We start from the raw sequence: 27,974 nt of genomic DNA, 5'->3' as shown, positions 1-27,974 counted from the left end.
CCGCTGAACTCGGGCTATTGAATTCGTGTTGAGGTCACATGACGTCAATTCTCCCGCTAAATGTAGCGGAAAAACTGAATCTGTTCAAAAGTGACGGGACACCAAGTCATGTGACGTCATTTTCTCCGCTAATTTACGGGGAAACTGAATTGTTGTTGAGGTCACGTGGCGTCAATTATTCAGCTGAATGTGGCTGGGAAACAGTGGGAGGAGGAGATGGTATGGAGGAGGAGGAGGGGAGGGTATGGAAAAGGAGGATGGGAGGGTACGAAGGAGGAGGGGCATACCCTTCTGTAACCATACCCTCCCCTTCTCCTCCTCAAGAGAAGCGCTCTAATTTCGCGTTACAGAGATTTGTGAACGTCTTTCATTTCTTGTCGGTACACATTTCCCAAAGTTTTTAGGCTTGGCATACATATCGCTTTCATGGAGTGAAAAGGCATTGCGCATGCGTAGGAACCCGTAATAGAAAAAAGCAAAGCATAAGCGCATTCCCCATTCGCCATCGCTACCCCCATTTGCGTGACGTCAGAATGAGTTTTTGTGCAGACGTGCACAGCTTTCTTTTCCATAAAATTATTCCAAAATGTATTGCTGAACAATTAAATTGCCGAATAAAGCCATGAAACGTGTTTTCGGACAGGGTTAGGGAAATCGGTGACAAAATTAACCCTCCCATTTTAGGGTTACTTTTAAGCTGATGGCATGTACATAAAGTGGCGTACTTGCATGCAAAAAAAAGACAAAAAAACGTTTTTTTAGAGTTTTCTTTTTTTAACAAAATCACGAGAATTTGTGCGTCACGACCAGTTTAGGCTTACCAAATACTTTGGAATGCGAAGGAAAACTTACATAAAACTTACATAATTATCATACTTTAACTATCTGCAAGGCCTCTTTTAGAAACCTTGGGGTGATATCTTGTTTAAAAGAAAATTTTCTTCGCATGGCTTTCTTCTGCGTTTATTTTGTTGCCTAGTGCGCACGAAGCAGGAGTATTCTTCTTCTGCATGGAATTGCGAAAATTTCATTTCATCATGCTCTATTGGGCATGTTAAAAAGACACTTCATAGGCATAATTTACTACAAATAATTTGACCGCATTTTTTTACTTAAGAAGACAACAACTTAGGTTGTGCATTTCCTTTTTTTTTTTTTTGATAGAAGACGATTACGTGATTTTATGTTTTTACATAAGGTTGTGAACGGTGCTGTTGACTCGCCACTTTTGGCGAGTCAACAGCACTTTTGCGGCCCAATCGAATTTAGTCCTTTATAGACCGTTGCAAAACTGCCTTCTGTGCGCTGCCATCTTTGTCTGCTGGGCTGTGGAAGGCCTTCTGTGCATGCGCAGTTGCTCTGCTCTGCGACATATCAGACGCTGCGCATGCGTCCATAGCTCAGTGACGCAGCAATATTTGCCCATGTGATAAGCAATGGAAAGGTCACCGACACGTCACCGATAGAAAGAACGCAAATTGAATTCAACAAGCTAGATCAATCTGTTGTAGAAATTTTTAGCCTTCTGAATATTTTTCGATATACGCTTGGGTTATTTATTTATACATCGTCATGGCCTTGTTATGTTGCCTGCATTTATTCTTGATGACGAGCAGTGTACCACCATTTAGGCCCTGTGTCGTATTTGGGCACCATCAAGAAAATATTAATATGATCATGTGTAAATTAGTTGATTTATAAAAATTAAGGTGGTGTATATAGAAACACGCGTATGCAATATATGTTCTCTTATTTGTTTTGCAAAAACGAAAGCTAGAATTCTAAATTTTTAAAGTATAAAAAGAGAAGTGGTCAGGCCATTTGAGCGTATAAATTCCCGTCAAACACAGCAGTAACTGAGGTCATCCCCCGAACGTATTCGCATAATGGCTGTGTCATGCATGTGGCATGCATGAGGCAGCAGATTCAGCGCCGTCGCCGACGGGTTATCGGGTTGTGTGATTGTTATATTTTTGTTACACGTGGCGTGCGCTGATTGGCGCGTCGAGGAAAGGCGACGTGACGACGGGAGGAACATTCGACGAGACGGGCAGTTCTGGGCTGGAGCTGGTTCAAGCAACACTTGGAGCTCGAATAAAGCGCTTCCCCCCAAAGGCTGGCTCCCTTGCCTTTCCGGGTCCCACGGCGCCCAAACCACAAGCCGTGACTGGCTGTATATCATGTCAATTTCAGACTTGATTCATATCTTTATTTGTCTAAACAGCTTGTACACCTTGCTAGTATTTTTATTATATTTCTGATCGGAAACACTTTCCTTGGAAAATGGTGACGAGCTATGTGGTTTCTTGTGATCCTAATTTTTTCTTGTTACATTTTCAGTTTCTCTCGCAATGATTGCGTTGGTGGCATGCCTCCTGTCCGCAGCATCTGCATCTCAGGCCTTCATGCGTCCAAACATAATTTTTTTATTCATCGATGATCTGGTTCGTGTCAAACGCGTTCACAGTGCACTTTCGGGCAAAGAAAATGACCTCTTGGCGACAAATCGCTTTGGAAATTTACAAGTGATATCTACTCTGTCAAGTAAATGTTACCTTCGAGCCTACCTAATGCGATATTTTGAACTGATATCGAATGGGATCACTAGTAGCTTAGTAGCTGCGTTGAAAATTTATTGTGTTTGTTCATTTTCCCGTCTTTCATTCGCTCCCTGGGTTTACTACGACAGTCTTAAAGGGTAACTCCGCTTCATACTTTTGATTTTGGGATTATGAGTGTTTGTAGCGCAGTCAGCGTCCCTGAATTGCAAGGTTAATTCTTTTTCTCATTATTGTGGGTAGTTTTGAAGCTATCGATGCCTCAAAGTTTTGTTTGGAGCGCGACCGACAAAACCGAAACTAGCCACTCGAAACCCTGGCAACACTGGAAATCAGCCGCTATGTGGACGTGACGTCAGGATCGTTCTCGTTCAACGAGTACGCAGGCCAAGCTGCACCTATCTCTGTTGCGCTAGCCGTCTAAAGATAGAAAGTAAGCTGATTTTGTTTTAATACTGTATACGTGGTAAATATCCAGCATATGTAGCAAGAGTTAGTGGGTATACCCAAAAGCTAGCGACTGGAAAACCCGCGAACTCATTTGGTGCCGTACTAGGTGACCGCCGCCGTACGTACGCCCTGCCGTACTCGTCGCTTGTATACCCAAAAGCTAGCGACTGGAAAACGAGTGAACTCGTTCGGTGCCGTACTCAGCGTCCAAGGCTTTCCAAAGCCCACACGTCGAACAGCATTCACCCACACCTTCTCCGATTTCCGGTCCGGTGGAAACTTGTGAAAAAGCACCTCCGGGTTGCTCAGAGGGTTGCTTGAGCAGCCCACAGCGCTACAAGTTGTACTCGGCATCTTTCAAGGAACAGCTGGGCAGTCTTGGGCGCACCGAGTTGCTCGCTAAAGCTAGTCTTGGGGTACTCACAAGCAAATAAACAATAGGCTATACCGAAGCTACGCGGGCTACGGATAAAAGCAACGGCTAAACACGCCAATCACAAGCCGAAGTAGCGGTGATATCGGCTCAAAGAAGTGCACTTTACACTGCTCGACCGCGCAACGGGTGCGCCCGTCTAGACCGGAGGTAAAAAGAGAGAACGATCCTGACGTCACGGCCCAATGTTGCTTTAGCGATCAGCAACCCGCTGGCCGCCCGCTAAGGAGCAGCGGCTCGCAGCGGGTCGCATTTTTATTGTCGGCATTAGTTGAGAATGCGGCGTCCCTCTGACGTAATATTCTGGCTGGGGTCGTATTTTATGTCACTACGGCGATACCCGTAATTTTTTTTATTTTAAGTTTTTGCCGGAGTTGCCCTTTAAGCTAGCTCACCTGCATCTTCCTTTTAGTTTCATTAAAAATTTCATATGGCAGTGCGCAACACTGAAACTTGCACAAATTATATCCATTGGAAAGGTTTCACATCTTATTTCTTTATTTATTTCAAAACTCTCAAGGCTAATGGCATTGCAGAGGGGAGTGGAACGTACAAAAATATAATTATACAAGCGTACACTAAAAAAGAAAACACAAATAAAGACAAGGCATGGCGCTGTGCAACGTATTGGTACCGTAATATATCGAGATATAGCCCACCTAAAGTCCAGAGCAAATTCGATGAAAGTAAGGAGTGGGCTAACTTTCGGTGTGCAATCAAGAAAAGTAAGAAAAAACGATGCTATTTTAAGATTGTGTCCCTGCCAAGCTTGTTATCGCGGTGAGGGGCAATGAAGCAAAGATGAGTGCACTTCCCAGTCAGCAGTGTTCGTATAAATCTTGCCATAGTTAACTATACCCTTTCTTACCTCAAGAAAAACTAAAGACGTTTACAACTCCCTGTAAGGCCGAATTAGAGAGCAGCTCTTGAGGAGGAGGAGGGTACGATATGCCTCTTCTCCTCCCTCTCCCTCCTTCCTGTTCCACCTGCCTCTTTCTCCTCCTCGTCTCTCCTCCTCCATCCTCCTTCCCCTTCTCCCCTTCCTCCCTCCTCCCTCCCACTTGGTGACTATGGGAAACGTCCCATAATGTAACGCGCGCGTCACCACGGTGCATTATGGCACGTGTCCCATAATGCACCACGCGGTTACGCCGACGGCGCCGCGTCACGCCGACGCGTTACGCCGACGCAATACGGCTACCGTTATGGTCGCCGTCGGCGTAACCGTAACGCGTCGGCGAAACGCTTTCTCGTGACGCGTCGTCGTCGTCGTCGTCGCCGTCGGCGTAACGCTTTTTCGTCACGCGTCGTCGTCGCTAACGGCGTAACGCTTTTTCGTCTTTTGTGACGCGTCGGCCTTGCCGTCTGCGTAACGCTTTTTCGCGACGCGTCACGAAAAACCGTTACGCCGACGCTATACGCGACGCCGAGGCGTCACGAAAAAGCGTTACGCCGACGTGTTACGCGACGCCGTAGCGTCACGAAAAACCGTTACGCCGACGCAATACGCGACGCCGAGGCGGCACGAAAAAGCGTTACGCCGACGTGTTACGCGACGCCAAGGCGTCACGAAAAGGCGTTACGCCGACGCGTTACGGTTACACCGACCGCGACGACGAAGGCGACGGCGACGGCGACGCCGCTCAAGCCGGAAACGGGCGCCTAAGAGCTGCGCTCTAAAATGCAAGTTTTGCGCATTGTTCATACGCGGCGCGAAGAATTTTATGAGATTTGCTTGTTGGAGAAAACAGCAATGCTTTTAGCGTTTGGAACGTGCACGTCTTGATAAAATCACATATATCTTATCTTAAATTCTCCACACATATCTTAATTATCCACATAAAGTAGGAAATTAGTCATGCTCCGTGAGGAGCATGACTAAGTTCCTCCATTTTTACTACGATTCTTGAGGTAAAAAGGGTATAGACGCTTTTATGCCGAAGTCATTACTCATCCGAACACTATGATTACTAGGAGTGGGCTATCTTTCGGTGTTTAAAATAAAATAGCAAACGAAGCCAAAGTAGGGGTGAATTACCTTTTTGGGGGTCGGACATCTCTCGTAATTTTACGGTAGAAGGGGATTTAAAGAAGTGATTGGGCTGGACTCTTGCGAGAAGAAGTGGGAAAGCGGTTCCAGTCTAAGGAGGTTTTTGGCAATCACCGGCTGATGGAATGCGTTGGTATTGCATGTTGGCATGCCTGTCTTATAAGAGTAACCGCGAGACGCGATAAAACATAGAAGGGTAATGTTAAAATATGCTGACTGAGTGATTGATTAGAATGAAAAATCTTATGAACGAGACACAACTTGCATTTAGTCGTGTTAACATTCAATTGCCATAATTCGCACTAACGAGGAATATATTCAATATCGACCTGATGCTGGAAAACATCAAAGGCATTATTACTAGAGTCATGTATAGTCAATATGGGCATCTATGTCCCCCCCCCCCCCCCCCCCGGCCCGGGCCCCCTGCTCTCCAATGAAAAAAACAAATTACCCATCACGTGTGTTGTTTACAGTAACGACTCAAATATTCATGTATTTACCTAGTGTTATCTCGAATGCATTGTCTTTCTAATGGGCTATCCAGACCTAACGGGTTTTATGTTTACGATACCCTGACCGTACCCACCTCGCTGCCCCTCGAATGTATCGACCGTACGCAGGGCTGGGACGACGTCAGCTTCCATGGGTCCCCCCAGATCCCGACGCCCAACATGGACGTCCTCGCCGCAGACGGCATCATCCTGAACAACTACTACGTCCAGCCGGCCTGCACGCCTTCCAGGGCGGCGCTCATGACCGGACTCTACCCCATCCACACCGGTACGCTAGAAAGCGCTGGCCGTGCAGATTCGTGCGTAGGTTCAGCTGTATCCACGTGTTCCTACAAAAGGGTCTTCATACCTAGTCTCGATGCAGTGCGGAGGCTTACGTTAAAAGTCATCGCACCCTGTCAGGATCGGGCGACTCTAAAGTCGCAGTTCTACTTCTGAGACGCCATACAAAAGACGCGGAGTTTCTCTGCGGATTTGATGACCAAATCATCCGAGGGTACGCCTAGGGCATGTTTGAATTAAGCGGGTTTGCTTCACGGATATGTATGCTTCGAACGACCCATCAGACCATTTTTGTTAAACCAGTGTCACGTGATACGAGGAAGAAAAATGCTTCCGACAATGTCTGCAGGCTGCCTTTTGTATGATGTCCTTATCATTGTCTATCCATATAATACCTGATAGGTTGTTGTCCTTTGTGTCGAAACTGTTTTTTTAGTCGGAGCCGAAGACATGCGCAAGGAGTGTGGGACAACATACGCGTATATCCTTCGCGTGCCACGCACTAAAATCACGAGCAGAAAGTAATTCCTATGGTGTGAGCCACAGCATCGTTGGGCGAAGATATGTTCTTATATTTTGTTATTAGGGAGTTGCACGCTCAACAAGGTAACTAATCTTGATTTCTTCTTCAAAGGAAGCTTTGCAATATGCGAGAGAAATCGTGGCTAGAATAGAACCCTCGCACGTAGTCGTCCATTCTACATCCAGATTTCAGGCGAGGCAGCTCGATAACTAGATTTGTATGTCGCCTCCTTCGTCTATGCATGAAACGATTTTGCCTCACCTAAGAGCAGATATGTACGTAACGAGATACAAGTAACTGATTACTTGTAATCATTTACATGTTGTAACTTGATTATTATCTTTCTGTAATTAATTACAAGTACTCAATTATAGGTTTTCGAAAGACCTAACATTTTGCAGTTTAGTTTTTTTACGTAAAACAATCATATGAGTGCTCATGCGTAACTCGTCTATGTTGTACTAACATTAGGCACTTTTTTGACCCATAAACAATTAAAAAGAGTGTCTTGTTTCCTGTGTACGGGTTGCTACGATTCGTGTGTGCAGCGGCATAGATGACTGTGCTCTGCACCAACTTCAACTTACCAAAACAAAGATGCCCCCCCCCCCCCCCCTCCATTCCATCTGGAAAAGGCCCACCAGCCATGATGCGGTTCATTTGCTCTTCTCTTTCTCTCTACTTCTATGTTTATCTCTGTTACTGAGGGAAGTGGCGAATTCTTTTAGCAATATCTTATTCTGTCCTCAATGCGCCCGCGAAAGCGGCCAGGTGCTCTATCTGGACGAGAACTTCGAACGACAACTGCTGTTGAAACTTAACAGGGTGTAAATGACAAAAAGAAACAAAATGCAACTACCTTAAACAAATGTATGCATTTCTGTTTTCGTAATAAAAAAAATAAAAAAAACTGTATATATTGTTGGATAGAAGACGACGAGGGGCCGAGAGAAGATTGTCAAGCGCGTGCACTTGGCTCGGTTCAGTGGCTACTCAGAGGATTGCTCAGTGTATGGCAGCGAATCATCTACGCCATTAAATCACTCTTTATCACCCTCACAGGTGGTGGAGGTGCTTTAAGTTCCTCGACCTCTCCGCTCCATAACCTCATCCTGGAGTTGCGAAATAAACACCTTCTTCCGGCCATGTCCCAAGAGAGAGGCAATTCCAACGGCCAACCATCTGCCAGTGGTTCCAACGGGCGACTATCTTGTGGTTCAACACCGTCAGCACCGCGCATCAAGAACCGACAAAGGGACCCTCCTCTTTTCAGTGGCTCACCCGACACGGACGTAACTGATTGGCTCAAGAGTTACGAAAGGGCAAGTCATCACAATCACTGGGATGACAGCTTCAAACTGGCCAATGCAGTGTTTTATTTGACGGGCACTGCATTGCAGTGGTTCGACAATCATGAAGATCAAATGAACTCGTGGGACGCTTTCACAGCCGCCTTCTCAGACGCATTTGGAAAACCTGAACACCGCAAGCAGCAGGCGAAAGATAAACTCGCTCACCGATTTCAGTCCACTGCAGAGTCTTCCACCTGCTACATCGAGGACGTTCTCCGTCTCTGCGGTAGAGTCGATCCTCAAATGACAGAGGGAGATCGCATCCGGCACTTGTTAAAGGGGCTCTCACACGACCTCTTCGCCATCGTCGCTCCCAAATCGCCTACGACGGTTCAGCAACTCATCACCGAGTGCAAGACATATGAGGAACTACAGAGCGCCCGCATCTCAAAGCCTCCCTTTGATCGCCTACCAGAAGTCTCTATTGCCTCTGTTTCTAATCTGGATCTACCGACGCTGATTCGCAATATTATTCGCGAAGAATTGCGAACATTTTTAGACCAGTTCCGTGCGTCTGCCGACACTCCCCAACCTCGTCCCCAAACGCACAGCGTGCAGAAAGTTGTGCAGGACGAGCTCCGCGCAGCGTTGAGTTCATTTACACCAGCGACCCCGACATGCACCACTGCGCCGCCCGCACCTGCACTGGTATGCTCAATGCCACACGACCCGCAACCCTTCTACCTACCGCATCAATCCCCACTCACGTCGAGACCACAGACCCCTCGCCGAAAGTGCGACATTTGGAGGACCGAAGACCACAGAACCATTTGTTTCGACTGTTGCACACCCGGTCATATCGCCCGATATTGCCGCCGACAATCGAATGCCAACGAGTATAGAAGCTTCCCTGAACCTCGCCCACGCTACTTTACTGATGACGACGCTCGCCCTTTTGACAACCAGCCTCAAAGTCAAGCCCCCTTCTCACATCGCGACAGCCGCCGAAGCCGATCTCCGTCTCCGTATCCTCGACGACCGCGTTCGGTGTCGCCCCTCAACGTCGCCGCTCCAACCCACCAGACGTCAAACTGAAGCCAGCAGCCTGCGTCGCCCCAGGAGGTCAGGCTGCAGTAACAAATTCCTATATAAACCCTCCGACTGATGGCCCCACTACTGTTGCTGTTGGAATTCATGGACAAAACCTGATAGCCCTTGTCAACACTGGTGCCGCCAAATCATGTATTTCTGAAAGTTTTCGCCGACGTTTGCGAAAAGTGATGACTCCAGCACCCGGACGCTATATACGTATGGGGAATGGAGACTTAGTTCAACCTCTCGGATGTTCAACTTTCTCCGTGATCATTGGTGAAAATCGTTATATTGTCGTTTTTACAGTTCTCTCCAGCTGCGTTGCCAATGTAATACTAGGCTGGGACTTCTTGGCATCAACGGATGCCGTAATCGACTGCGGCGAGCGCCAACTCCATTTGAACTGTTCTGATATCAAAGATAATCCTGACTCGCATCCCGTTCCCCTCTGAACTACAACTGATATAAACCTGCCTCCATTGACTGCTCGTGCCGTAACACTCACGTCCAATATGCATTTTCAAGACACTTACGGACTTATTGAGCCACTTCCTACCAGCTTCACGCAGAAAGGCTTGCTTGTACCCTACTCCACCGTAGCCGTCATTGGAAACAATGTTAATTTGTACCTTACAAATGCCTCAGCCATTCCAATTATTTTACCTAGAGGAACTGCAATCGCGATCATTCGAACTTACCAGCACGAAATTTACAGTACTTTGTTAAATGACAATTCCATTCCTATACCGCCATCAATTTCAAAGAATGTGTGCTCCACCGCCCTAACGACGCAGATGATTGACACCAATTTGCATACAGACCAACGGAACGCTCTGGTCGATCTCCTGCAGACATATAGTGATTTATTTGATTTCAACCGATCACCGCTTTCAAAGACATCGGAAGTGCACCATCAGATCGACACAGGCCAGGCAACTCCTGTAAAAAGCCGTCCATATCGTATATCCCTTGCAGAACGTAAAGTGATCCAAGACCACGTGACCGATATGCTAAAGAGCGACATTATACAACCCTCAACAAGCCCTTGGTCGTCTCCTGTGGTTTTGGTGAAAAAAAAAAGACGGTTCATGGCGTTTCTGTATTGACTACCGGCGCCTGAACAAGGTCACCAAAGAGGACGTTTATCCCCTCCCTCGCATCGATGATATGCTGGATGCACTTCAAGGCTCGTCCTTCTTTTCTTCATTAGACCTACGTAGCGGTTATTGGCAAATCCCGGCAGCTGAAACGGATAAACCGAAGACAGCATTTGTCACCCCGGACGGTCTTTTCCAATTTAACGTGATGCCTTTCGGACTATGTAATGCTCCAGCGACGTTCGAAAGAATGATGGACACCATACTCCGCGGCCTAACCTGGAACACCTGCCTTTGTTATCTCGACGACGTCATCGTTTTTTCCGCAACGTTCTCAGACCACCTACGCCGTCTCCGCCAGGTTTTAAACTGCTTCCGTGCCGCTAATTTGCAATTGAACTCTAAAAAGTGCAAGTTTGCAGCTCAGGAACTCAAAGTGCTGGGCCACCTCGTCAGTTCAGAAGGGATCCGCCCAGACCCAGGCAAAGTTCAAGCTGTCTCCGACTTCCCCATACCCAAAAACCAGACAGATATCCGCGCTTTTCTAGGACTTTGCACCTACTTTCGCAAATTTATACCCCGTTTCTCCGATCTCGCCGAACCACTTAACCTGCTGCTGAAGAACAGCGTCACATTTCAATGGGGCTCAACACAAGCAGCAGCATTCCAGGCTCTCAAACATGCCTTGATATCGGTTCCGATTCTTGGTCATTTTATACAGGGGGCAGAGACAGAAATCCGAACGGACGCTAGTGGATATGGAATCGGAGCTGTCCTCGCTCAGAATGTAAATGGCAGTCCTCGCGTTATTGCGTACGCCAGCCGAACTCTCAGCAAGTGTGAGCGAAATTACAGTATCACAGAACGTGAATGCCTAGCGCTCATTTGGGCGATCTTGAAATTTAGACCATACCTATATGGTACACACTTTAAAATTGTTACTGACCATCACGCCCTATGCTGGCTTGCGAGCCTTAAAGATCCGACTGGCCGCCTTTGACGCTGGTCCTTGAAGCTTCAGGATTACAGTTTCACTGTTTTATACAAATCCGGAAAGCGGCACCTTGATGCAGATGGCCTTTCACGTTGTCCGTTGCCCTGCGGCCCCTCACCTGAAGCCCCTACTGGCCCCGTGTCTCCCATTACTGTATTGGATACTATCGACATCGGATCTGCCCAAGCATCCGATACCACTTTGAAACCTTTAATTGATTGCTTGATGGGGATCCCTTGTTCCGCCCCAAAGCGTACACAACACCAAGCTCGCCTTTTCACTCTTCGCGATGGGATCCTATACAGAAGAAACTACGAGCCACATGGACGGACCTGGCTGCTCGTTGTTCCTCGAAACCTCCAACAAGACATTGTGCGAGCTCACCACGACGACCCTATTGCAGGACACCTCGGCTTTGCAAAAACCTACTTCCGGGTGCGTGCCAGCTACTTTTGGCAAGGCATGTTTCGCACCATCAATAAGTACATTCGGACATGCCACCCCTGTTAGATGCACAAGAAACGCACCACGCAGTCATCCGGCCCTCTTCAGTCCATTACACCGCCCGATCGACCATTCCAAAAAATTGGAATTGACTTCTTGGGTCCCTTCCCCATGTCTGCAAGCAATAAGCGGTGGATAATTGTCGCCGTGGATTACCTAACCCGGTACGCCGAGACAGCTTGTGTCCCAGCCGCCACAGCTCAAGAGACTGCGAACTTCTTTCTGCACCAGATCCTCCTACGACATGAAGCTCCTCAGGCAATAATAAGTGATCGGGGCACCCCATTTATTGCTAAACTTCTCGACGAGCTTCTCCGCCTATGCAACACAGTTCACAAACTAACCAGCGCCTATCACCCGCAAACGAATGGGTTAACAGAACGATTCAACCGCACGCTGTCGCAAATGATGTCCATATACGTTGCAGAAAATCAAACACAATGGGACGTTATTGTTCCATACATTACCTTCGCATACAATACCGCGCGTCAGGCCACGACGGGCTTTTCGCCGTTTTACCTGCTTTTTGCCCGTCAACCCGCCACCACTCTTGACACCGTATTGCCCTTTGTGCCTGATTCTCCGATGTCGTCTTATCCTTCAGAGGTCGCCGGCCGTGCCGACGATGCTAGACGACTGGCGCGTCTCACAACCCTTCAATCTCAGCAGGAATCTCAGCTTCGACACGACGAGACTCACAACGACACCACGTACGAAGTTGGCGATCAAGTTATTCTCGCCACACCAATTCGTAAGCAAGGAAAATGCGAAAAGTTGCTCCACAAATACGTCGGCCCATTTCGTATACTTTGCCGCATGCCCATCGCACCTCCCCGAGATCATCGCACCAAATCACGTGATATTGCTCATATATCACGAATGAAACGTTACCATGCACCCCACCTCTGAAAACGCCAGTGCCGGTGGCCTGCCCTTCCACCGCCGGGGGAAGTGTTGGATAGAAGACGACGAGGGGCCGAGAGAAGATTGTCAAGCGCGTGCACTTGGCTCGGTTCAGTGGCTACTCAGAGGATTGCTCAGTGTCTGGCAGCGAATCATCTACGCCATTAAATCACTCTTTATCACCCTCAGGAGGAAGTGAACTGGAAGAGACGCACGTCCTTACCGCTCCGTATATTTCTTACTTTGAAATATCGCAAAATTCGCCCTAACCTTGCGACAAAGGCCTCAACGCCCCGGCGAACTTCGTCGGTAAGCGTGCAAGCTCCACGTCCTCGACTTTCAAGGGAATTACGACTCTCACGGAGCAAAGAGTCGCCGCCCTTCGCTAGGCCTAATCTACTCTATGGCCTAGCGAGGGGTGCGGCGTCCCAGTCTGCCAGAGTCTCAGCCACTATGGCTTTAGCTGGGCCCCGTTCCCAGTCTCTTGACCTCTTTTCAACTCCCTGACCCACGGACGGTGACCCTATGAACTCGGCCATGTTAGGAAATGGAACAATAGAGGCATCACTCCACCTCACAAGTGATACCACCACCCCATGCAACCAAACCAGGGCTCTGCCGTGCGCGCAGTCTACGTCTTCCCGCGTAGGGAACGCCCCAAAAGACGCGTCCTTACCCGAGAGCAACCGAATGGACACAGACCGAACCTTGAGTGACGAAGAAACAGCAGTCAACGAGGAAGAAGGCTGGATGCCCTACACCAGACGAAAACCGCAGAGGAAAATAGAGCCCTCGCAGCTCCGCACCGAACGGATAAGTCGGCCCCGTTACATCCTCTCGATTAGGCCACTGAATAAGACGCATGTACATAATATACCAAAGCAGGCCATTACGACGGCCCTAGAACTTACGGCGCGGAACTGGCAAATAGCAAATCTAGCTCTCCATCGTTACGATCCCATTGCGAACTGCGTAAAGGTGACAGTACGAGACGAGCAACATGCTGATAAACTCTCGAAGCTAACGACACTCACAGGCAAAGCGCAAGGCAAGGAACAAACCTATGCGGTACAGTAAGAACGAATGCCAGATCGACAGCCTAAGGGAAGCAAGGGGGTCATCAAGGTTAGACCAGATCAGTCGCTGGACTACATTATGGACCACCTCCGATGTGAGACCGCTACCATTCTTGACGCCAAAAGACTCGGGAAAACCGATATGCTGCTCATCACCTTCGACACTGAAAAGCCTCCCTATAAGATCGTCTTCGATTACGAACTAGTAAGGGTGTACGACTACCGCCCCAAGCACATAGTGTGCTTCAACTGTCACGGGCTGGACCACATTGCCAAGCACTGTCCCGAGGACTCGGTTTGCCGAGACTGTGGTCGTCCCCAGCATCCCCCGGATCCCGATTGCATAGGGGACCTTTTCTGCATCGCCTGCCAAAAGCCCGGCCACATCTCGCTGAACTCGGCCTGTCCGAGCAGACTTATTCAGGCACCCCCAGAAGCTACGACACGTAACGAGAATTCTAAGACGGTGACATGGGCAACAGTAGCTAAGTCCAAAACTACTTCGGATAAGCCAAAGTCGCAGGTAAATGAATATCAAAGACAAATCGATGACCCGTGCCTCGAAAACCAACAGCTACGTATCAAACTGGAGCAGCTGGCGACGCAGTTGTCAACCCAATCTTCTGTGAGTGGGGAAGTTGTGACGGAAAACACTTCGAGTACAACGCAGAGAAAACCTCGAAGCAGAACTCGCACACCGAGAGCACGGAGCAGCACTCCAAAAAGACGGCCCGTGCCCAAGGTACCCATGCCAACGAACGAAATGTCCATCGTCCAAATTCTAGGCATCCTCCGGCAAGAGAGACACACAGAATCACGCAAACTTGAAAACAGTTTCCGAGAGGAACTCACGACATTAACCACTACCTTCCATGAACAGCTAGAGGCAGTAATGACAGAACTCCGACAAATCACACAGAGGGACGACGTGAAACGACGCAAGCTTCGCACTGAGGGAAAATGAGCAAGTCGCTTACCTGCCTTCAATGGAACTGCAGAAGTTACACCCAGACTGGAACAACACTCAGGGGACGTGTAACCCATTTACAACCGATTGCGATTTTTTTACAAGAAACACGAGGCCCATGCCATATTCAAGGATACAATACGATCCAACACAATACGATTTTACACTTAGATCCTGTCACACAACAACCAAGAGCTCAGGGTCAAGCGGCCCTACTGACCAGACGGGACTGTACTTCGATTGAACTCCCCCTTCCCAATATCAGCAACGACTACCGCGAAGTGATCGCCGCCAAAATTCAACCCCCTGGCCAGCAACCATTTGTTGCTGTTTGCGTCTACTACAGGCCAAACACAGGGAGAGCACGACAGGATGACTTTCAGTGGGTACGAGACATCCAACAACGGGCGGGTTCACACCCCATCATAATTGGGGGTGATTTTAATGCCCAACACCCCGCATGGGGCTACCGCAAAGCAGACCCCAGAGGCAATGCCCTTCACGACGCCATGGAAATGTCCGCTCTCGATTTGGTTAATGCACCTGACACGGCCACAAGAGTGGGGCTGCACTCCCGACAGCGCGACACCACACCGGACCTTACCTTTGCGACTCCAAGATTTGTCCGTAAATGGGACGCAATGTCCATCACCTGGGGCAGTGATCACTATCCGATCCTCATTACCCTTAACCGCAAGAAGATGCGAAAGCGAAGCGCGCACGCGCGTATCGACTGGAACATTTACCGCCAGCTTACGCAGCAACAGCCTTTCGATTCCTTCGAGCAGCTCGCCAGCATCATATACAGCGCTAAGCCCGCGGCGTCAGAGATGATTGAATGCGACGAGACAACAACGTGCATGGACGCACACCTTGCAAACCTCTGGAAAAGAGTACATGAACTCACGCACCGGTACCGCTATGGCGGTAAGCGCCACCGCGATCTCATGCAGCTTAAAAATCAGTATAAAACCATACAAGCCCACCAGCAGCTACTTGAGACAGAGACGTGGCACTCCACTTGCGCGAAGCTCGGAGAAATTCCTGGGCTTCAGCGCCTATGGGGCCTTCTCCGCAGCATGCTCGGGAAGAAGAAAGGACAGCCCCCACTGAAAGGCCTTCTACTGCAAGGCAACCCAGTGGAAGTGGAAACGAAGGTAATACGGACCTTCTTCCCGCACGCTCGCGACAGCCCAGCACCCGATCTTCCGGAGCGAACAATAACAAACCTTGACCCAGGGCTTGACGCTCCCTTCACCTTGGGGGAGCTTACCGCGGCACTATTGAAAAGTAAGGCCCGCTCAGCCCCAGGATACGACAACGTCAATTGGCAAGACCTTCGAAATCTTCCTCTTTCAGCACAACAAAAGCTACTTGACATCATTAATGACACCTGGGAACAGGGCTCTGTGCCTGATACACTCAAGCTTTCGCTCATATATCCGATACCTAAAGGCAACAAGGACCCCACCAAGCCCGAGAACCTACGCCCCATATCACTTACGCCAACGATATGCAAACTTATCGAACAAATGATACTCGCCCGGATGCAACACTACCTCGAATACGTCCAACCGGGCCTTCACCCGGCGCAGGCAGGCTTTCGTCCCAACATGGGTACGCACGACTGCCTCTGGCTTCTGCGGCGAGTGATCAACAGGAAATCCCGGAAACTCATGCCTGACTATGTCCTGGCCATTGACATACGAAAGGCCTTTGACCACGTTCGGCAGGAAGTCATCCTTCATGAACTGGCTCAGAGATATCCCAGCCAACGAGCCTACAACTGGATTCGTTCTTTTCTTCACAGTAGACCCATACGCCTTCACGGAACCGCACCGGGGTGGACGCCATGCACATTCTACCTTGACAGAGGCGTGCCCCAGGGCTCTATACTCGGGCCAATGCTTTTCAATCTCGCCATGGCAAGGGTAACAGATGCCTTGGAACGAGACACCACGGCACGATTTACTATTTATGCAGATGACATTACAATATGGACTGAAGCTAGCGACCACCTAGATGAACAACAAATGCAAACTGAACTACAAGCAGCAGTCCTAAGTCTAGAGAAAACCCTAGATGATCTGGGGCTGCAACTATCGCCCGAGAAGACCGAACTCATCAGCATAGACGGAAAGCGCGTCACCAACCCGCGGAAGCAAATCACCCTTGTGCTCGGCTCGGCACCAATCACCTCAACAAATGGACATATTCGCATCCTTGGCGCCCAGATCGCTAGCTGTAATAGCACACACAAGTGGATTCAAACATTACGTAAGGACTGGACACCCCTCCTTCACGCCGTCCGCCGCATATCCAACAAGTATGGCGGGGCGCGTCAAAGCTCAACCGCAACCCTTGCGCGTGTGGTTGCAGTAGGCAGAGTCCTCTATGGGGCGCCGATATACGAACTCTCTCCGAAAGACCTACGCGACATAGAACAATTACACAGAGCCACCCTGCGTACAGTAACGGGGCTGCCCAAGCACACTAGGATGACCCTCCTCCATCAGTTGGCACCAATACCTCCGATCCAGACCATCATTACCGAAGCCTGTATCCGAATGCAGTCCCGCTTGGACAACTCCTACCAGGGAAAGCTGACAACCCTATGGGACCAAAGGCGACGGTGCGATACAATGCCGGACGTCAGTGGGATCATTTCACCCTGGGAAACTGCCCCGCATGGAAGCTTCACCAACCGCCCTATGCTCAGATTGGCCGCAGAGGCTAGGCGCAGCCGAAGCTGCCGGCACGCTAGCAGTGCAGACATTGTCAACGTCTATACGGACGCAACGGCAAGAAACGACAGAGTCAGCATGGCCTGGATCTGCGACACCGACCCTCGCATACAAGGACAGCACTCATGTGCTCTTCCACAGGGCACCGCACTCCATGCGGAACTCCTCGCCATTTGGGGAGCACTGGAGGACGTACAGAACACAGCTTTCACTGACAGAGACGCGACCCTCCGACACCAATATCGCATCTTAACCGACTCCTTCGCAGCGGTGCAGGAACTATCCTCCTCCACCACGGAAGACGCCACAGCGAATCAAATTAGAAAAAGACTGCAGATGCTTCAAGAATTTGGAATTAAGGTAACCATACTCTGGACCCCAGGACATACAGCGAATGACGGGGGTAATGCTGCGGCGCATGCAGCAGCCGTACAGGCACGCGGGACGGACCACACTTACGCCACCCCGCACCCCGACAATCCCACACTCCAGACACCTTATCACCTGGATCCGACCGAAACACCCTTGAACAGGCATATAGCGTACATGCACTTCATTCGCACCTCCATTAAGACCGCTAGCAAACAGCGTATCATGGAGGCTACACCCCAGACGCCTGTCATCAAAGGACTTTCTAGGCAGCAAGAAGTTTTTATAAACAAAGTCATCGCGAACGCGGCCTACACACCACACATAATCAGTAAGTGGCAGCCGCCACCTGTGTCAGCCGCACCACCAAGATGCAGCCACTGTCTCCAGCAGTGCCGCGCAGATTTGTGGCATCTTATAAAGTACTGTCCTGCCTTCGCACGGGGCCGAGACCGCATCGACGACCTCCAAGTGACCTCTCTTGCAGCCCTTACTGCTATTATACAAACGGACGATGATGCCCAAAAGGCGGTCGCAGATCATGGAAAAATCAGTGGCTTATACCGAGCGGTGTAGAGCGAGTGGACTGCCCTAGTACCCTGCTCGACATGTTGAAATGACCAAACCCCCTCCACTACCCTTCCCCCCCTTCCCCTTCTTCCCCACTGCGGCCTCGAGCCATCCTTGTCATTAAAGGACTTCAATCAATCACCCTCACAATATATATATATATATATGGGTGGATTCATCTCAAATCGTGCAGGCAAAAAGGGTCGTATTTCTAATTTCGATGAAAAAATATGTTATGGCGCCGTTTCTAAAACCGCAGTCGCCACAAACCGCAAGTTCGTCGGATTTTTTGTTCTCGACATATGAATTTTTAAAGAGGCCGTTGCGAAAAGCAGTGTTTTTCACACCCGAAACGTCGAAGAATAAATCGTGCGTTGTTGCCGTTTTCACTAAGGGTCTTTTCTTCTTATATATATATATATATATATATATATATATATATATATATATATATATATATATATATATATATATATATATATATATATATATATATATATATATATTCTCCGGAATAAATATCCTCGGAATAAAGGTCCCGGAAGAAATGGCCCTGAAAAAACGGCTCCAACTGGAAAGTAGAAAAAAATGGCTCCAAGGGGAAAGGAGAAGAATATTTCCCACTGAACTCATTTGAAAATGAGAGGTGCAGTAACCTCGCAAATTTGCCCCCAACACAGTAACTGCATTCTGATAAAAATGGCTGTATTTTATTTTATTTCTTATTTTTTTAATGAAAACAAACAGGAAGATGCACTTGGACGGAATGGTGTGAAACGGGAGATGAAAGGTTTGCAAGCATCGTCGGTCACAACCATGAGCTATTCAACAGTTTGGAAGGCCATCGATGTCCTAGGCAGGAAGGAATCGACCGTAACCATAAAGATGGTCGAGGACCCAGTCGAGGCTCCTCCCAAGAGTGAGACCGAGTCAGCGCTTGTCCAAGATTCGAAGAGCAACATCGTCCCAAGAACCTCCATGGGGAGTAGTGTCTTCCGCTTTGAGATGACAACAGTTCAAAATTTCCCTTCGTGCAGTTGACCATACCATTCGCTCTTAACATTTCTGCGTGTACTTGAAACGTTCACGTTAGTGCGTTGAAGCGCATCTTCTAGTTTACTTTTATTTTATATTCAAAAAGAAAAGGGCAAAACTTTGAACTATAATATGGTTACAGTTTCGTGAGTACTGAGCGAGGTTATCATTTCTGATTTCAAAATCGTTTCTGTGGGAAGTATTTTTCCTAACCACATGGGACCATTTGTTCCTACTTTCCACTTGAGGCCATTTTTCCGGGACCATTTTTTTTCAGAGACATTTATTCCGGGGATATTAAGTTTTTAAAAGACAGGGTGTTGGCTACAGACATGATGACAGAATTGTCGGCGGAAAAACTTCAGGAAATTTCGAAGCTTGTTTACACCATACATGTGTTTGCATCGATTACGTCCGCAGACATAGTTTGTATGACCAGTGTGAAAGGACAGCCAAACAAGGAACAAATACACTTCAGACAGTGTCTGCAGATTGTGTTTTGGCTGATCCATCAGCTGTCACCTCGGCTCCGCTGGCTGCAACACATGCAGTCATTGTCACCCCCCCCCCCCCCCACCCGCTTCTTTTTGCTCAAATGAACATTTAAACTGTGCCACTTTTCATCGCCCTCTTTGAACGAGAAAAACCAGCGAATTTAAAGGGGAACAGCTGTTACACCGTTGCGCTAAGCTAATTGGGTCGTTATAAAGCAGGCTGGATTGGAGGAACAAGTGCTGTCATAATGTTCTGGTGAAAAGTTTGTCTTTCGTTATCTCGCAGGTAGATTCATGTTTCATCGACGACTCAAATTGGGTTCCTCCAATTTCATTTATTACTCGAGTGCACGATTACCGTCGCACATACGTTTCTAATGCTCATCACTTTGTATGATTTTAAAGCGGCGATACAACGGCAAGAATTTCGAAGGTTTCTCATCATGCACTAACTTGCTGGCAGTATTGTATCTGACACTCTAACAAACGCAGTGCGAGAAGAGCCCGGTAGTCTATGACCCGAATATACTCGCGCGCAACGCTGCTGACCAAGAAGCTTCTCTGTCTGCGTTTACACGGATGCGTCAGTAGAGTGTCAAATTGAAAGAGAACCAATCACACACGCCAAGCCCCTCTGTTTCTTCCTCTTCTACCCCATCACAGTCGTCACATCTCGATTCGATCCGCTACGGTGGCATCCATGTATCTGCGTTTTTTTGTTCGCGGTTGTAATGTTGAAGGTAAAAACAAACTTTTACATTCAATCTCTCCCTCACAAACCCTAATTACGTAGTCATTGGGATTGTACAACACCTTTCAGATAAAATGGTCGTAGTGCTGAAGTTTTAACGTCACCCCAAGGCAAAACCCTTCGTGTGAGTAGGCCAAAGACCTGCTCACACAGGTTTTTTTTCTTGCGTTGTCTTTCGCGACGTTATGAGTCACCAAGACATCTACGCTTCCTATGACAATAACAATCCCTAAAGAAGGGGAACAAAGGGGACAAATACAAACACAAATCTCCAAGGACAGCTAGTTTACCGGTGCGCGACCGAAAAAATCCGCTTAGTCATGGTATCGAACCAGAGACTTCTTCGTTTCCAGTGGAGCGCTTTACCAGCTGAGCTAAAAGGAGTTAGGCGTCAGTGGAGCACACGGGTTTTATCAGCTGCCATCCGTCTAACAACAAAAACGATGGACGGCCTGTATTTTAAGGTTATGATTATAATGCAATTAATGCAAAGGTGCAAGCGAGCTGGACAAGAGTGACAATAACAATCCCTGGAGAAGGGGAACAAGGGGAACAAAGAACAAACACAAATCTCAAAACACAGCTTGGTGACCAGTGGACGAACGAAAAAATCCGCCTTGTCCTGGTATCGAACCAGGGAGCCCTCCTCCTCATCCGTACCCTCAACTCCTCCCTCCCCCCTTCAATTCGATTTTTTCGCCAAATTTCCCGGTAAATATAGTGGGGAAAGTTTTCCGTCATATTTAAAGAGAAAATGGTTCCGCCAAATTTAGCCTAAAAATTTCTCCGCAAAACTAGCATAAAAAAATTTCTCTATAATTAGCGGGAAATGTTTTCGCTAAATTTAGCGGTGAAAATTTTCCTCTCTATTTAGCGGGGACATTTTTCCGCTAAAGTTAGCGGGGACGTTTTTCCGCTAAATTCAGCGTTGAAATTGTCCCGCTAAATTAAGAGGTATCAAAATTCCTCTAAATTTAGCGGGAAAATATTTCCGCTATATTTAGCGGGGAAAATGTTCTGTTAAATATAGCGGAGGAATTTCTCCGTTGAACTTAGCGGGGAAATTTACTCATAATGCAAGGCGCGGAGATCCTCCTGGCGTCACTCGTGATCCTCGTGTCGTCATGGAAAACGTCCCTTAATGCAACGCGCGGTTCCGCCTACGGCGGCGGCGACGGCGACGCCGCTCAAGCCGAGAACGGGCACCTAAGAACTGCGCTCTAAAAATTGCGACTAAAAAAGAAATGCAATCGAAAAGCACATTTCGTAATATGTAATAAAAAAAACATAGGATATTTATAGTAATTTGCAGCTCAAGTAACACTGGGTGTGGCTCAGCATGTTCACACTTCTTTCTTCGCAATCCGTTCTACGGCGTTCGTAACGGTGAACGCCGCTGTCTTACTGGTTGTGGAGCGACAATAATATGCACGGTTCTTCGCCAATCCAAGTAAAAACACTTCAAATTTGCAGTGCACATACTTGTGCCTCAAATACTGCCAACCATCTCTTCCTCCAGGCATGCAGCACAGCGTTCTAATGCCCGCACAGCCGTATGGATTGCCCCTGGAGGTCACTATCATGCCCCAGCACTTCAAGAACCTCGGATACGAGACTCACATGATTGGCAAGGTGATCACTCGAGCTATACGAAAAGAAACTGAAGGAGAGAAGGAGAGGACAGCGTGTGGTCACGTCCAAACCCCGAGCTCTGATTGAGAGGATAGTGGGTATGCTCAAAGAATAGCTGTCTTTGTCTCAACCCACGGTGTCTCTCCAACAACTTGAGCGAAAATGACAGTCGTCTGCTCTTCGTGCAGGGTCTAGCAATCGAACGTCTACCGCCGGAAGTCAGCACCCCTCGTTCGAACGCCAGACTCTGCGCGAGCAGCACACGGCGTTCTTGTTCGCTATCATTGGAGAAAGACAGTTGCTGAAGACAAAGGCAGCTATCCCTTGCGCCTACCCACTACTCTTACAATCAGTGCTCAGCCCTCTGACCTAACCACACGCTCTCATCGCCTTCCCACCTTTAGTTTTATCCGCATATATATGTTTATATTTGTTTTTATATGTTTCCACGGTGTATATACCTAGTTGTATTGTAGGTGTCCTTACATTCCGTTCCTCGTGATTCTACTATGAAAGCATTTGTGGTTTATACTTTTTAAAGCTGTAACTTTATTGGATGACAATGCAATTAATGCAAAGGGGCAGACGAGGTGGACAAGAACGACGAAAATAAACCAAAGGAGGACAAATGACAAACGCAAATCTCCAAACACGGCTTTATAGGCCCAACCACGCTCAAGGTAATGTCCTCAAGGCCATGTCCCCATGGTCGCGTACTCGAGGCCACGTAAGGGCCGTGGCTGAAGTGCGAGGTCGCGTAATCAAGGTGACGTAAGCGACGGTCGCGTAAGCTGGTAACCGTCCGTAGCTGAGGCTGAAGTCACCCGACATCCTTGACGTCGTTCTCGACGTCATCCCAGAGGTCGTCTTTGAGCTCGTTCTAATGGTCGTTCTGGACGTCGTCTTCTAGGACGTCGTCCTAGACGGTGTCTTAGACGTCGTCCTCCTAGGCGCCACCCTGGACATCGTCCTCGACGTCGATCTTGAGGTCGTTCTTGAGGTAGTCCTAGATGTCGTCCTCAACGCCGCCCTCGACAAAGTCCTTTAGGTCGTCGTCCACGTCGTCCTCGACGTCGTCCGCGACGAGGTCTGCGCGTCGTCCGCGACGTCGTCTTCGACGTGTGCATGGCATATTACAACCATTTCATCACCGTAGCACTTCCCTTCATAATTGTTTTCACTAACTACATTCCTGTAAAGCTACCATCTTTTTTCGCCCATACTTATCTCCGTAAAAAACGAACGCGTGGCGCAAGTTCCTCTGCTTCTTTTGCAGAGGGTTGCAGTGACATCAGAAAGAAGCCGGGCTCGGATTGGCTCTGATTGGCTCTGGTCGAAGAATAGTGGGTAGACCTTAAAGCCCTACCCACTATCCTTCAATCAGAGCCAATTAGAGCTCGGCGTACTTTTGATGTTCAGGGCCAAAAGTGCATCGTCACGACGCTCGTACGCTCGTCGTCTCCGCGGGTTTGCTCTCCCCCGGGCAACACAATCACGCACATAAAAAACGTAGGATTGCGGCGAGTTAACTCTGCCTGACTGGTTTACTGAGCGACTGCAACAGCGCACAATGGCGATGACGATGCGTTTTTGGTGCTGTCTGATTGGTTCTGTCGTATCATGGCGCCGGTTGCGGTGGGACGCGAAAGTGAAACGAAGTTTAGTCCGCTGAGGGTGTTAAAATGTACGCACCACGACACCGTTAGCGCGAACAGGCCACCTGCGGTTTTTATCCATTTTAGAGCGCAGCTCTTAGGCGCCCGTTTCCGGCTTGAGCGGCGACGGCGACGGCATAAGCGCGATTTGCATTAGGAGACGTTTCCCATAATGACGTCACACGTGACGTCACGAAGGTCCCTCGCTAAGGTCACGACTTTCGCAGGAAGGTCACGACCTTCACGTGACCTTCACGATTGACATCACGAGTGACGTCACGAGCAAGGGGGAGGGACGGAAAAGAGGAGGGGGAGGAGGAGAGAAGATTGAGAGGAGGAGGAGGGAGGAGGAGAATGGAGGAGGGGATGAGCTGAAGGTACAGAGGAGGAGGGGCATACCCTCCTCTCCGTACCCTCTCTCCTCCTCAAAAGCTGCGGCCTAATTCGGCATCACAGGGAACTGTAAACGTCCTTCATTTTTTTCTCTCGCCACTAAGGGATTGAAATCAAAACTAGTATAGTTGCGGAAAGTGCTCAGGCGGCGTACGCGCGTGTGTGGGAAAGTTTAATATGGGTATATAATGAATTTACGGCTGGGAAGAATGAATTTAGATTCGATCTTTACATAAGAGCATTTCATTTAGTGGACCAAAAGAAGGAAGGTGGAATGTCAAAAGCCCCCTTTTTGGAAAGAAAATTTGAAAACAAAGGGGCTATTTCATACCTCCTTTCCTTCGAAAACTCTCCGCCTTTTCATTGTGACAGAGCAACGCCACCTATATGAGGAAAACCCTAGTGCTGTATTTTTCTGTACTGCTAAAGAAGGTCACCGTAGGCCAAGAATTGGACGCGACTTCGGCCTCATCGTTTTGGCGAGAAGTCGTTCTCTCACTGACTGGACACGATTCCTAGCGTAACGGTGACGCCGTAGTGTGTCCTATCTCTGACCTACAATGGCCTTCTCTAGTGACGCAGGAAAGTTTAACACTTCGGCTGAATTATCTAGGAGGTGTTGGATATATCCGCGGTACCCAAAGCACGTCACCCGGTCCCAAAGCACGTCACACAAAACCCGGCCTCACTATATTTTGGTCACACCTACAGGTTGACAGTGCGGAGGGAGCTACGCGCTTGCCGGACCAATCAGCCACCTCCCTTTTATCACGTGACCCCATTCTTTGCTTGTGGGTACGCGCGAGGAACCATGATTCCGTGGTAAAAGACAGAAGTGGGACTGGCCCAACGAGTAGGTAGCTTCCTCAGCATTAATCTGTAGGTGGGGTAATCAACTGTGTTTAAAATTTTTAGCGACGGGCTATTTATTGGGGGCGAGTGGTGACGTACGGGTAAAGAAACGAGGGTCCGAGCAAGAAGAGAGTTCCTCCTTTCCCTCCTCTTGAACTGTTTGATAACGTTGCGCGATTTGTAATTTGAGGAGGAAAGCTAAGAACGAAGGAATTGAAAAATCTTTTCATGGCCCCTTCAATGCCCTCAAGTACCCTTTCGAAGTTAATTAAAAGAAAGCGCCGAGGTCATGTTTACGCTAGCAATGTCGGGCAGTGTGCAAATAGATGGCATGGTACTTGCGAATTGTTTGTCTAACGACGTATTTGCTATCTTGTCATGGTATGCAATACAAATTTATGGTGGGGCAAAGGGATCCGATGCTGTAAAACAATCCGAAAAAATCGGCACCTACTCATAGAAAGATCAAACTTTCAAAGAATGTGCATAGAGTACGTAAATGTTTCAAATAAATTTTAAAGCGTAGTTTTTTTTTTCTCTCCTGTAAATAAAAGACCCACAAATTTGCCAAAGTCAACGTCGGGCGCGTTTTCTGCACAAATGGTTCGCTGCACGATTTTCCGAGGGCATGATGTCCGATGGGGGGTTAGATTTTGAATGACGGAGTTGAGGCCTGGGCGATCCAATAACTTTAAGAGGGAGCGGAGCACCATGGCTTGTCTTTCGTCGTCACCAGAGGGGTGAGCCCAGTCTTTCAAGGTGGATGGCCTGTAAGTAGCCGGGACGGCACCTAGGTGTGGACACTCGACGTCCATGCAGTCCGACGCAGTGCCATGGGGAATGTGGAAGTTCGGGTATGGAGTCCGGTTCGTTGACCTCGGGAATTGGCTAGGTGTCGGTTTTCGTTTTTGCAGCCCAATTCGAAGATATGCTTCAAGGATGATGATTTCATTTCATCATCATCCCCCCTCCCGCCCCCCTCGCCGTTTGCCTTCATCCTTTCGGGGGTGGACTGTCTGGCCCGCACCTCTAATGAGTTTGTTTCCCTGGCTCTAACTGAAACCCACCTAACAAGTGTAGGATTCATTGACCAGCGCGAAAGGATAGATTACTATATGATTTAAAAAAATAAAAATAAAGCGTGGATTGTGGTAAAATTAAAGGGCAATCGGACGTTAAACATCGGCACAACCCATATATCGACGGCAAATAAACACCCACAGTGAAACAAATCCTTCTATGACTATAAAAAGTATATTGGCTGCGTCTTTCAAAATGAACTGATGATGGTTCTGGGCGATTTCAACTACTAGAAGAAACAGCAAAGTGACATGACTGAGGAAACTACTCAAGAAACTCTACCTCGCAATATTCAATTATGAACCGCAATGAAAAGGAAAAATTACATGGACTTGCAACAACCGACATTCAACATTCGACTATACTCTGATAAACAATGGGGCGCATGGAGGCAATATAGAGATAGACTCCACGCATATTGACGAGGAGGAAACAAACAGGTTTGCAAGCGACTATAACAGAAAACTACTACAATTGAAAACTAAACCCGAAGACAGAAGAAAAAAAGTGGAGGAAGTTGCAAAGGAAAACCACTGAAAACTATGAGCCTAAAATTTAAAAAAAAAAAAGGATTTGTATGAAAACTAGAAAAAAGCGGAAGGAAAGCACATATGATGAACTAACTAATATAACAATAAGTACGGCAACTGAAAAAGAAAAAAAAAAACATGAGCTATTTTACGTTGTGAAGGTATTACAGGTTACAGACCCGCCCCGAGGAGCCGGAGGAGACTAGACACGCGCGACGGGACCGCCACCCGGTGGGAAGTAGACACGCGCGACGGGACCACCACCCTGGGTTAGCGGAAGGAAAGGAAACTAGGCACGCAAGCGGAGGCTTGGAACGACGACAAAAAGATGACGGTGTGAGCGTAGACGTGGCCGCCGCGGGTCGCACAGCGGCAAATCTTTGAGAAACCTTGATTATCTACCTGAGTGTCTACTCATCTTGAAAGTGGTGCCTATTCATAACTAATCTAGCAAATAGACCTATTGCTAAATTACCGAAGCATCAAGGAGAATGCAGGGAACGGTGTTCGACCCGCCGCACGTGCAGGCGTCTAAAGCAGGAACTGTTTTAAAGCAAAGCCTAAAACAAAAGGCATCTTGCACGCATGTCTTGCACCCCCCCCCCCCCCCCCCCCCCCTCTGAGAACCTTGCCCCGCGGTTGGTACGCCCATATGAATCTTAATAGAGTTTAATAAAATATTATACCCAAACACATTTCTCCAATATCACGCCATTGCCGTGACGTCGCTGTTCGCACTTCGCACGCACTGGCGCTTTATCCCACGCAAAACTGGTTTCTTCGCACGTGCGGGGAACACCCCTTCTGCGGCCAAACGCGGGCTTGATTATAAACACCGTGTTGATGTAAACAAGGTAATGTAATTCAAACATTTACCAAAAAAAAAACTTTTATGTAAAAAAGTTTACTGGAAGCTGTTAGCTACCCTGTTAATTCTTAGCTCGCTCATTGGAATTGAATGGTACGTTTCTGCTCCTAGTGGAACCTGGGAAACTACAAGCTTACGTACACGCCCACCTACAGAGGATTCGACAGCTTCTACGGATACTACAGTGCCATGGAAGACTATTACAATCACACTCTCTTGTGGGTAAGTTGCGAACAAATAAGGGGATTTTGATTCGCTAGATAAA

General features: G+C 48.2%; 1 protein-coding gene across 1 annotated transcript in view; it reads left to right on the top strand.

The window, feature by feature from the left end:
• Positions 1-2,351: 2,351 nt before the first annotated feature.
• LOC115314897 (arylsulfatase B-like) overlaps positions 2,352-27,974 on the top strand; it is a 126,729-nt gene continuing 101,106 nt past the window's right edge. Inside the window, exons 1-4 of the mRNA XM_040208290.1 lie at positions 2,352-2,444; positions 6,115-6,274; positions 22,219-22,331; positions 27,821-27,931. Coding sequence (XP_040064224.1) covers positions 2,352-2,444; positions 6,115-6,274; positions 22,219-22,331; positions 27,821-27,931 — 477 coding nt within the window. The remainder of the gene's footprint in view (positions 2,445-6,114; positions 6,275-22,218; positions 22,332-27,820; positions 27,932-27,974) is intronic.

Source organism: Ixodes scapularis, unplaced genomic scaffold (assembly GCF_016920785.2).
Source record: "Ixodes scapularis isolate PalLabHiFi unplaced genomic scaffold, ASM1692078v2 PGA_scaffold11__112_contigs__length_91849675, whole genome shotgun sequence".
Lineage (NCBI taxonomy): Eukaryota > Metazoa > Arthropoda > Arachnida > Ixodida > Ixodidae > Ixodes > Ixodes scapularis.
The sequence above is the reverse complement of the archived record's forward strand: the minus strand, read 5'-3'. Positions and strand labels throughout refer to the sequence as shown.